General features: G+C 39.5%; 2 protein-coding genes and 1 long non-coding RNA gene across 9 annotated transcripts in view; all 3 read left to right on the top strand.

Moving 5' to 3' along the window:
• The window catches only part of tceanc (transcription elongation factor A N-terminal and central domain containing), a 32,202-nt gene extending 26,807 nt beyond the window's left edge, over nt 1–5,395 (top strand). For 6 of the 7 annotated variants that reach the window (XM_077567421.1, XM_077567461.1, XM_077567412.1 and 3 more), the window contains 3 exons: nt 724–815; nt 3,529–3,649; nt 3,831–5,395. In XM_077567421.1, the coding sequence (XP_077423547.1) occupies nt 3,835–4,449 (615 nt within the window). In that variant the 5' untranslated portion in view covers nt 724–815; nt 3,529–3,649; nt 3,831–3,834 and the 3' untranslated portion in view covers nt 4,450–5,395. Of the gene's footprint in view, nt 1–723; nt 816–2,862; nt 2,891–3,528; nt 3,650–3,830 lie in introns of those variants that run through there. The other variant, XM_077567470.1, reaches the window with a different exon arrangement.
• A 996-nt stretch (nt 5,396–6,391) lies between these two features.
• LOC144053238 (ras-related protein Rab-9A-like) lies at nt 6,392–10,673 on the top strand. Its single transcript, XM_077567486.1, has 2 exons — nt 6,392–6,561; nt 8,133–10,673. Exon 2 carries the CDS (start codon nt 8,187–8,189, stop codon nt 8,790–8,792), a length of 606 nt encoding a protein of 201 aa, XP_077423612.1. The 5' UTR covers nt 6,392–6,561; nt 8,133–8,186; the 3' UTR covers nt 8,793–10,673.
• A 276-nt stretch (nt 10,674–10,949) lies between these two features.
• The window catches only part of LOC144053248 (uncharacterized), a 34,460-nt gene continuing 33,391 nt past the window's right edge, over nt 10,950–12,018 (top strand). The window contains exon 1 of the long non-coding RNA XR_013294364.1: nt 10,950–11,012. This is a non-coding gene — a long non-coding RNA (uncharacterized LOC144053248). The remainder of the gene's footprint in view (nt 11,013–12,018) is intronic.

The raw sequence follows: 12,018 nt of genomic DNA, 5'->3' as shown, positions 1-12,018 counted from the left end.
GTTTGATTTATTTTTAAAAACATCATCAGAAAAAATTATGTGCAAATGCTGGCATTTTCAAATCATAAAATAATTAGAATTTTTTTTTTTTACTTTTTGAGCTTGAACAACAGTGCAAGCAGACACAAATTGTGGCGTAACTCGCTTGGTGCTGCTTCCCAGTCTAACAACCAAAGGTGGCAGTTTCTTAAAGCGAAAGCACGCAAGACCTCATCTTTCAGTTGATTCTTTCGGGTTCTCATCATGCCTGCCAGTCTTCAACCAGGGCCTCATTTCCTGTATGTAATCAATATATAATACGGTAAATCTAAAGTATGAATGAGGCGGCGGGTAACCACTCTAGTGTCTCCCAATATTGCGGAATAAGATTAGCGTTTCTTCTTCACACATCTACTCAAGTAAAAATAAAAAGTATTGTGTGGTAAAACTACTCTTGTTTTCAAAAACGTACTCAAATAAATGTAACGGAGTAACTCGTTACTACCCACCTCTGATTTTGACCCAAAAAATATTTTAATAGTTTAATGCTCTAGCTTATCAAATGAGTGCTACACAGTTCTCAGTCTTTGTACATGTTTTCAGGAATTAATCTTCAACACGTATTCTCTCTCTCTCTCTCTCTCTCTCTCTCTCTCTCTCTCTCTCTCTCTCTCTCTCTCTCTCTCTCTCTCTCTCTCTCTCTCTCTCTCTCTCTCTCTCTCTCTCTCTCTCTCTCAACCCAAGGAGGAAGAGATACAGCAGGACTCCAAAGCAGTCACCACAGTGCCGACAGCGCCACCTCTTGGAGCAGAGCCATCATGGCAAGCCGCAAGCTGGTAAAATTCCATTCCCACAGAGCAAGAATGCTCAAGGGCCTGCAGGGAAATTATTTGATAAGACCTGAGGACATTCCAGCCTTGTGCGGTCAAACAATAGGGAGGCCAGCTGGAGGCGAATCTTTGTGCCGCTTAAAGGATTCCCGCTTCCCGTCTTGACGCTTACGTCTTCACCAAAGGTCGATGGGGGCTCCACTTTTTTTTATAAGTGACCCTCCACAAACTGCCTTCTGCACATCAACCAGCAGACAGACCTACGAAAATTCCCGTACATCTCAGAGTGCTTGCATTAGGGGAGAAGAGCTCACCATTACTGTCGCCAAAAGCTTCCGTGTGGGGTTTTAAAAGCTGCGGCTTGGAGCATATTTAATGAAGAGACAAGCCGTCAGCTTCGCCTCAGAGGCCTTTATGCATAAATCCAAAGAGCCGCCTCCTCATAAAATGTGGACGATGATGTCATAGCTCAGGTTACATAATAGACCCTTAATCTTCATTGTATATGTTTTGAAAACATTTGAGGAAGTCTACTGGCCTGTGAGCTCTTTTTGGGTCTGATTTATATCCATCCATCTATTTTTCGAACCACTTATTCCTATAACGAACAAAAATATGCACGCAACACTCCTTTTGACTCCTATTCAATTTCATCCCTGTGAAATGAACTATCTTGGCAAAGGAGAGGTTCTCACTAACAGATTTAGACTGATTTGTGAAAAGATATTTGCGATAAATTGGCAGTTTGTGCACTTAGAAAAGACTGACGAGCTCTAAAAAGAAACAAAATGACAATATTAGCCTATATTTTCACTCCGTATATATGGACAAAAATAATGATCTACAGTATATCATGTCATGGACCTCTAAGGATTGATATCTTACCAACTTTTTAGGATATTTTAATTTTACAAATGTCATCTCTCTGCCTCAAATTCCCAAATTGCATGAAATTCTTCACAGCCGTAGCATTTGACGAAATATGAAAGACTTGCCCCTTCTTGTAGTGAGATACCATCAGTTCCTAAATTCCTAGCATGTTGCTTTAGTGAGTCCACTGTCAAGCGACTAGCCGGCGACTAAAGCTAAACAACGTCTACATCTCTTTATTACACACCTGATTAATCCCTGTCCATGCAATCAATTGTTTCTGGGTCCTGTGAACAAGCAAGCAGTCCTGTATAAAGCAATACTACGTAAAACTACGACTAGTATCTTAAAATAAAATGACTTTGGTAGAATTTAGTCACCCAGCTTTTATTATTTTTATTTTTATTTGTATTGAACTGTTTATTTGCTGTAAGACATACAAACTTGGCAACAATGAACAAACCATTTTCAATACAAATCAACAACTGCCAAGGGAACAGTAGTTCACAAAACAATCAAACATACAACGTTCACATACAATGGTAAATTATACATATAAAAAGAAAATAAATAAAATAATAATAATAATGACATTACAAAAATAAAATCAGGAAATAATCAAATTAACCCAAGAGGGAATTTCTTCAAAATATTATATATGATTTGTACTTTAGGTCTTTTAATCAATCTTAAAGACTTATATAACATATATGCCAAGTTAGTTTACAAAATTGTGGAAAAAAATGGGGATAGATTTTTTAAAAAGCTTTTTCTTGTGAATACAGAATTTTGCCATGCATAAAATGAGATTTGTAGATATTTCCTCATTCTCGTTTTCAAGGATGAGTCTAAAAGTAATATGATCTCTGGATAAAGAGGCTGGAAATGAAGTGAACACAGGAGTGATCTAAAGACGTACATCCTCCCAGAACAGTTGACTTATTGGACATGAAAAGAACAGAAAAGGGATCGAATGTGAATGGTTTACATGCGGTACGATTTATCCTTCAAACCAATAGATGGCGGTAATTTTCAATTAAACACTATTTAAGCGAAGAAGACAAAGCTATCTACTCGACTTCCGTTTCTCGGCGGATCTCCCAGGCGACAGCACCACCTTGTGGCCGATTTATGTGGCTTCCTTGTTTGTGTTCAACATGGCCGCTCCCATGCACACAATACAGTTTGTTGACATTTGCGAAGGAGTTGAGGTACGTACTCGCACACACAAACGTTTTTTATACACGCATATGTTCTTTTTACGGAGACACCACAATGCACGAAAGTATATACCCCACCGTGGACCTAGAGTTTACATGAACGTCATTGTCATTACTCATTATATAGGCCAATGTGAAATTTAAGGCGACCTAATACAATTTGCATCCAACAAGAAGTGCATAGCCAATAATTAAATAGCATATATGTACAATCTATGACTGCTCATGAATAGTATACATTCCACTTCTATCAGAAGCACTAAACTACATTAACAGCCTAAATTTAAATTCCAATATTTGTTATTTGAGATTGTAATATAATCCCACCCGTCTAGTGTTTAGTTGCTCTTGGGTATTTTTATTTTATTTTTTAAATAAATTCAGACTTGATCACAATATAATATGCCCAGCATATCTGTGTGATATAGGCTACTGATATATATATATTTTAAATGTTTTTGAAGTTAAGTAAATATTAATTCTTAACTGCTCCAGCTGCATTTTTTTGTATAGAGCCAGTATAATTGCAACGTGATAGTATGTCAAGCATTGGGATTTTTTGGGGGCTGCTATTACTGGAAGAAAAAAATTAAAACGTGTACATGCACACTCTTTGGTGACCTTAACAGATGTGACGTCAGCATGGAGCACCTTGAGTACACGGACAGTGCCAAGATTCTCTACAGGCTCCTCGAAAGCTGCTCTGATGGAGGTGCGAGGCGAGTAGAACGGAAGAGGCAGCACATGATGGTATATTCCCCAAAGATGGAAACAAATACTTACACTATTTACTTAAGAAGCACAAATACTTGTGTAAGAGGAAGACTCTGGTAGAAGTAGGCTTCAAAATACAGATACCTGAAAATTCTACTTAAGTACATTCACAAAGTATTTGTACTTTGTTACTTCCCACCACTGGAATTCCCCACAGTGGAATGGCAGAACACTCTAGTAGTGCTCCAGCAGATCAAGAGTCCTCGTGCTCTTCCTTGGCCGAAGATGATGACGCCTCGGCCTCTATGAGGTCCAAATGTGTTCAGCTCCTCGTCTCCGCCCTTCGCCCTGAACCGCACGACCTGGACAAGGCCACAGAGCTGGCCGCACAGGTGGAGCAGCACATCCGCTTCATCCACGCACGCAATCAAATCAAATACAAAGCCTGTGTGAGAAGCAAGGTGGCCAACTTGAAGAATCCTAAAAACGACCATCTGCACCGAGGCCTGATGAGCGGCTCCCTGACCCCCGAGGCCTTCGCCCGCATGTCAGCGGAGGAGATGGCCTGCGCTGAACTCCGGCAACTGAGGGAGGAGTACTCGTCTCGCGGAGTTAGCGAGAGGCAGCTTCCTGGCGGGGTGGAGGGGACGGAGACGAGGAGGCTGCGCTGCGAGCGCTGCGGTGGCTCGGACTGCAAGGTGACGCAGGTGAACCGAGGGGCGCTCTTTCTGCCGGCGTGGGTGCGGCGGGGAGGCCCCGATGACCAGTCGATGACCTTTGTGACGTGCAGCGGTTGTGGGCAGCAGTGGTACCACAGCGGCTGGGTCTCCCTCTGATTTTTCTCATCGAGAAGTCAATCACAATGCCATTGTTTTCAACGGATTCATGTCCACATGGACACGCGTGGAGTGAACCACTTCAACAACAACATTTTGGTCATTCTTTCAACATAATACTTGAGGAAATGTGCATACAGTGAAACTCCACATAATTCCCTATTAGTGTTTTTTTTTTTTAAAGTCTTGTAGCATCCTTCCTGATATGTGTAATGTAATAAAAATTGCACTTGACTCGATCCAAAATGTAATAAAAAACAATAATAGTTTCATATATAGATAGTTTCACCAATAATATAGTCATAAAAAGTCCTGACTGATATTGTTGAAAGATTTTTACCAATAATGTAATACATTATTCCATTATGTCATATCCCAGAAGTCTTTGCGGCAGAGCCGTTCTAATTAAGTATGTGGAGTGGAGCTCACTTTGATTAACTATCTGAAGAGTTGGTTTAACTTAAACCACTACATTTAAAGCAGACAGTGTTAAAAATACATTTTTAAAATCAACTTTGAAACATTTAACACCAAAATTTAGGGCTAAATAATAATATAGTACATTATTGGTAAAAATCACAATATCAGTCAAGATCTTTTATTCTGAATTCTTACATTATTGAGTTTTATTACATTTTTATTTGAGGTCAGTGCAAATTGTATTACATTTTCAGTAAATTATTACAAAGGGTGCTAACAAGCCTATCTGTTATTCATCTCCCGTCTTGCTAGTTAGCACGCCATTGCTAGCTAATACTGTTAATAAGGCTAATGTGAAGGTGGTATGTGTTGGATATAATGCATGGGGCTAATTATTTGCTAATTATTTTTCTGTTTGTGTTGTTACAGACCACAATCAATGAATCAATCCAAACAGAATAGCCATCTCCTTTGATTTGAGCAAACTCCCGTACCTTGCTACTTTTATCACATTAGAAACGTTTTTTGTTTTGTGGTCTTCTTTGTTGGGATTTACCGCCCTCTTGTGGCATGTATAAGCAATTACAGAGCCCTCTTGAATCTCAAATATTTAACGTTCAAAAGTACTTTTTTTTTTTTAAACAAACCTCATCCAAGATTGACGGACTGTATGTCCGTTTTAAAAATCAAATGTGGCCCTTGACCACAAATGTTTCCACACTACTAAATTAACCAATATTGTGTGCCTAAGGATGTCAGTGTAGAAAACCCACATAACAAATTCAAACCTGGAACCTCGGAACTGTTAGCAAATGTGCTAACTAACCACTAGTGCACCGTGCTGCCTGAAAATGTTTTGAATAAATAGAACTGGCTGCATCAAAAAAAGCGTCTCGTGTGATCAAGCATGTGATGCTCACAGGAAATGACCAGCATGTGAATCTTTCAAAGCGAAACAGCCTGAGGTCCGGCCAACGTGGCATACACACATAATGGATAATGGTAAACGGCTGGCTAGCGTCCATTTTGCTATTCTGGGGCTGTTGAGAAAAATAATTTCACCCTTTTAGTCATGGTGAAGTCAACTATCAGTTACGCATGGTTATCGGTATAAATGTATGAATCCTTGAAAATGCAGGGATGGGCAATTTAATGATTATCGGCGCTATTGAGGGGTCACTTAGACTAGATGTATGGCAAAAATGTCATTTTAAATATGGCACTTAAATAGTTAAAATTCGCCACTGAAATGCATTGGGATTTTTTAAAGTATTTTTGGGTGATGACCAAAAAATGCTGATTCTCTAATGTTTTTTCCATGAAAAACGGGACTTGTCTCACAAAAACAACTCAACACAAAAAATATTTTTGAATTGGAAAAAAAAAACCCACGGGTGCAGAACTGTGAGTATTCTGTGTCTCGTATTACAGGAAAAATGTTCATAATTTCCCCCACATTTTGTAAATGCACATGCGAGTTGTGAGATGCATACAAAGGGTCTTATCTCCCCCCAAAGGAATCAAACAATAAAGTGTGGCAGACAGCAGCATGCACATGACGAATGTAGGCGTGACATGGACACGGGGCTCACGAGTCGACTTGGGCCAGACAGCCAACGCCATGTTGCCGCCTTCATGCACAGGCTGCCAAGCCGGCTGAATGGAAGTACACAGAAAAAGTCAACGCACAAGGTAGGTTAACGACATTATGCTTGCTGTGTTGAGGTGAAACCACACACAGCATGTAGCATCCCCCCCCCCCCCTTTAATTCAATGGAATTTGGCGGTCAAAAGTAACGATGTACAAAGTTTCTACTTCCGGACTACAAATCAATTTGTGACCTGTCCTATACATTACTTGAGTACTGTATTTATTTAATCAAATACTTTTTTATTTCCCTACGTTTGAAAATGAAAATCTCTCTTTGTATGTTTTACTCAAAATAGACGTCTTATTTCAACCTCTGGAGATGATGACACAATATTAAAAACATTGTAGAACTCAACTCAACCTTATTTATATAACGCTGTCAGAACCGCTGCGCCGGTATCAAAGCACTTTACAGAACACATGACATAAAACATGAACAAACCATACCAAAACAACAAAATATTTGTCTCCATTTCTACATATGCTTTGTTGTATGAAGCAATGATAGATAAAAGAGGAGCATTCAAAGTCTTCTTTCAACAGTGGATCTAAAGTCGATCCAATTCAAAATTTTTCGAAAGATGAAGTACATACAGTAGTAGTAGTTGAAGTTTAAAGTTGGATTTTACAAAAAAGGTCACACCTAACAATTCAACCCCCAAATTTTGAATTAAAAAGTTGGCCAGAAATTGGTGAATTTTCACTGTAAAGAGTCGTACAAAGTCGCTGTCGTTTCTTAATATAGTTGTCACATCAGTGATACTTTTATCACTGTTATCGTCTGTCAAAGATCAGTCTGATAACGCTGGTTTCATCATGTACAGGTAAGTATGTTTACTATTGATAATTTTATGTGTGCCTAACATAAAAGTGACGCTAATGCTAATTAGCTCTTAAACAACATGTGATGTAACATGATGGTAAAAAAAAATCCCCTCCTCTGTACTCGTATTATTTAAGTTAACAAAGCAGGGAAAATATTTTGCCAACACAAACTTTTTTCTATTTTTTGCTGAGCAAAAAAGGCACGGGTGAGCCGGTATTTCCCCCGAGGACGCATGTGACAGCAGCAGTCTGGTGTATGAAAGGATGATTCATTTTAATTTTGCATTAAAGTGTGTATTTTGTACTTAGTATTTGTGTAGTGATTTCAAAAAAATGGGGGCTTGATGTTGTGCTATGTTACCGGTTCGGCCATTGTTTTCCTAAGTAAAAACAGATGATTGCATTTATTAATTTTTGATTCAACACAGAAGATAATCAGTCTGCCTTAATGAAGGACTACAGAAATCAGTGAACAATTACTGTTGATATGCTGAAATCAGAGGATTGCGCTCCATTTACACTGGAAGTTAATTTTCCAATTTCTAGTTCCTACCTAGCTACCTAGCTTGTCACTACTCGCCCATCCATAGTAAATTACAGTGTAAATATTGAACAAAAAGGGAAGAAAAAAAGCATTAAAGCAAGTGACTGGGAAAAAAAAAGGTTTTGGGATATAAATGCACAGCTAGGTGGGTTAGGAAAACAACCCAGCCTTTTTATTGTAGAGTATCATTTAATAACTGGCTTTGGCAACAATCCATAATGTTCTGATGTTTTTCATCAACAGTGGCTGTAAACGCCTGCTGCTACCGCTCGCCTGAAGACTGGCCACGCCCAAGCCATGACCTCCAAGTCACCTCTGTTCAAGGTCATTCTCCTTGGCGACGGCGGCGTGGGCAAGTCCTCGCTCATGAACCGCTTCGTTAGCAACAAGTTCGATTCCCACCTCTTCCACACCATCGGCGTGGAGTTCCTCAATAAGGAGCTGGAGTTGGACGGCCAAAGTGTCACCCTGCAGATCTGGGACACGGCGGGCCAGGAGCGCTTCCGCAGCCTGCGCACGCCCTTCTACCGCGGCTCCGACTGCTGCCTGCTCACCTTCAGCGTGGACGACGCGCAAAGCTTCCACAACCTGGTCAACTGGAAGAAAGAGTTCGCCTACTACGCCGACCTCAAGGAGCCCAACAGCTTCCCCTTTGTGGTGCTGGGTAACAAACTGGACGTGGACAAGCGGCAGGTGTCGGAGGAGGACGCGCGGCAGTGGTGCCGTGACAACGGAAGCATGGCCTACTTTGAGACCAGCGCCAAGGATGCCACCAATGTGGCGTTAGCCTTTGAAGAGGCGATTCGTCTGATCCTCGCGCTGGACGACCGCGCTGACCACCTCATCCACACCAACACGGTGGACCTGAGTAACAAGAGTGGCTCCTATTCCAGCTGCTGCTAAAGTGGTCTCACATCTTGGTATCCAGCACGCCTCCCATTCACGGTCCCTGTCCAAAATGGCTGTCGCAAGTTATGAACTATCCGAGGTTGGTACCATCACAGCTGGTGGTTGCCTCCATGGGGCTCTAAGTGTTGTGATTGGGCCGTTTTCAGGTCACTTCCTGTTGAAATCAGGTCACTTCCTGTTGTGATTGGGCCATTTCCAGGTCACTTCCTGTTGAAAATCAGGTCACTTCCTGTTGTGATTGGGCCATTTCCAGGTCACTTCCTGTTGAAAATCAGGTCACTTCCTGTTGTGACTGGGCTGTTTCCATGTCACTTCCTATTGAAATCAGGTCACTTCTGGGTCACTTCCTGTTGAAAACAGGTAACTTCCTGTTGTGATTGGGCCGTTTCCAGGTCACTTCCTGTTGAAATCAGGTCACTTCTGGGTCACTTCCTATTGAAATCAGGTAACTTCCTGTTTAATAATAATAATAATAATATTGATCCTGTGATGATGTGTGTGTTGCACCAATACCGTATGGCTGTAACTAGTGTTAATTTTATCCGCCATTTTTAAATTTATGCTGCCTTCATGTGGTATCGAAATTATGGTAAATGCCACATGTAGAGTAGAAAATTTCACCTGAACGCCCCCTCATGTCGTATTTTCTACTGGACAACTGGGAATTAATTTTGATACCCAAGTTTCCGAGTTGAGAGAACTATTCAAGTTTCAACATGGCGGAAAGCACCATTTGTGAATGGCAAGAAATAATAACACTTACAAGGGCGTTAACGTCCGCTAGAACAGCAGGTTGTTTTAAAATCTACACAATTACGTAGCATACACAATGTTGCTATAACAACAAAATCACATGATAAGAACTCGGTCCTAATTAGGAATTTCCGACTGGTAAGGTCCATCTTTCCCATAGCACGCGAAGGCAGGGGTTAGTCTCAGTTTTAGTCCAGAGTCGGCCATCTTAGGACAGGGGACTGCTCTGGTGCGCTGTGCTGTTGTCGGTGGTTAGGTGGTTTTACCTACTTATATACTCATAACTCGCTGAATTATTGACAAATTAACAAACGGTTGGTTTATTGCAAACGTTATGAACGTGGCTATAATTCAAGCAGAATTTTTTTAATCACAGCTATTTTTTATGTGGCATAATGTTATATTTGATCTCATATCTAACAGCAATAATGAAAATGTGTTGAGAATTTGTGAGAGTTGAGAAATCTAAAGCTATTTCTGCCTGTGCTCCATTGATTGTAATGTTATGTGTGGTGTAGCAGCCCTGTCCCAAGATGGTCGCCCTGTGACGAGATTACTTCATCTAGTGTTCTTGTAGATATGATTCCAATTACTAGACTATGTTTTTCATCCGCTCCTATTTCTTCATCTCTTTTCTTTCTACTCCTTTTACGTTTATTATATTTTAATGTTATGTATTAAAATAAAACATTTTCATCACAATTGCAAGACATAACGATGTTCTCAGTCTACTCAAAGTGGCATCGGTGCATTGCTACTAATGGGGTCTTTATTTCTGACAATAATATTGAATATTCGTGACAATAGAATGTAAAGATATTTGAATAGAAAGCGGTAAGGTCAACATTTATTGATTGATTGAGCTCATGTGGGAAACGTGAAATGGTGAGCATTAGTGCTCGATCCCCACCATGACAATGATACCACAGATTCAGAGAAGCAAGATATCACTCATCCATGGCCTTATTCAAGAGAATTGTTTAATGTGTTGAGTCTCATGCTAGCTTAAAAAAACACAAGCTTCTGGTGTTAATTTTTTTTTTATGTCTGACTGGAAATGTGTATTTTTTTCTGCTCAATAATGTGCACTATGCAAGTTAATAAAAGAGGGTAATTAATGCATTTTTTGTTTGTTTTTCTTGTGCTAAGTTGTCAAAATGGGCTGATAGTTAAAAAACAACATTATTTAATTTTTGAAGTGTACATTTAGGAGTCTGTACTTTTTTGTTTTTAATTTTAATTAATGATTATTTTTGATGCACGAAATCTTTACTTCTACTTAAGTACAGAGCCTGAGTACTTTTACAACCAGTTAAGAGTTTTATCTTCCACATGATAAACATTGGAGTAAAAGGAGTAGTAATACTTGAAATTGTCCACTAGTCGGCGCCCGAGTCATTTTTACTTGACGTGGAATGGATGAAAGTGGGTTCGTTTGTGCTCTGCTGCTTCATTTCCAAGGTGAGTTCTAAAATGTTGCTCAATGGCAATATTTTTTGTTACTCTTTCTCTACTTAAGTGACAATTGGTCTGCTTTTTGTTTTAAGTCCAAACGAGGGATTGATTTGTGATGAAGGTTGGAATCTTGGCTATGTGGCTTCCCTCTGGAGTTTAAATGTTTTCACCATGTTTGCGTAGATCTTCCCCTTTGGCGGACTCAGGCTTCCTAGCGCCCACATTCCATAAAAATAAATAAATGCATGTTATTAATAATGGTTTATATACTGTACAGTGGTTGACTCACTTCAAAATAAGCAGCAGGCCTATGTTAGCTAGTGAACAATCGTCAACAAAAAGTTTTCAAGCTGTTAAATGACACTAACATTTGAGTTTATACTGAAACAAAGAGCACAAAACAAAAACAAAACACACATTCCGTATCTAAAACGCATAAAATAAAACAAAGGCCCCACTAGCTTAATGCTAAAACATAATGGAAAACGCCATTGACGAGCTAACGGATAGCATCGATTGTTGTGGTTTTGTTACCCTTAAAGGAGCCCAACCTTTTTGTCTGATGTAGACTACTCGAAACCTTTTGTCATGTCCTGAAGTAGAATGTAACACAAAAGCTGATTACTGTAATACTGATTATCAAATGAAAATTATTTTGTCTCATTAATTTTCAGGCATTTCCTTTTTTTTTTTTAACTCACATTAAGCATAAAAAATGTTGCCTTCATAATGACTTAAAATAAATTAGAAATGGATGGATGGATGGATGGATGGATGGGCCTTATGAAATGACTGAGAGTATTTACGTATCATCTTGGAAGTAAAATATAAAATGTTTACATGTACCACTAATAACACGTGGAGAGAAAATATCACAGATACGTAAACCATCTAAAAATGTTTGGATGCAAATGCAAAGACGTCATGTGATTTCCTTTTCATGTAGCATTTTGTTATCATGCGTGTAATGCAAAATCCCTTAAATGCTTCCCAGTTCCTTGAAAGAATCTTA

Source organism: Vanacampus margaritifer, chromosome 1, assembly GCF_051991255.1.
Source record: "Vanacampus margaritifer isolate UIUO_Vmar chromosome 1, RoL_Vmar_1.0, whole genome shotgun sequence".
Lineage (NCBI taxonomy): Eukaryota > Metazoa > Chordata > Actinopteri > Syngnathiformes > Syngnathidae > Vanacampus > Vanacampus margaritifer.
The sequence above is the reverse complement of the archived record's forward strand: the minus strand, read 5'-3'. Positions and strand labels throughout refer to the sequence as shown.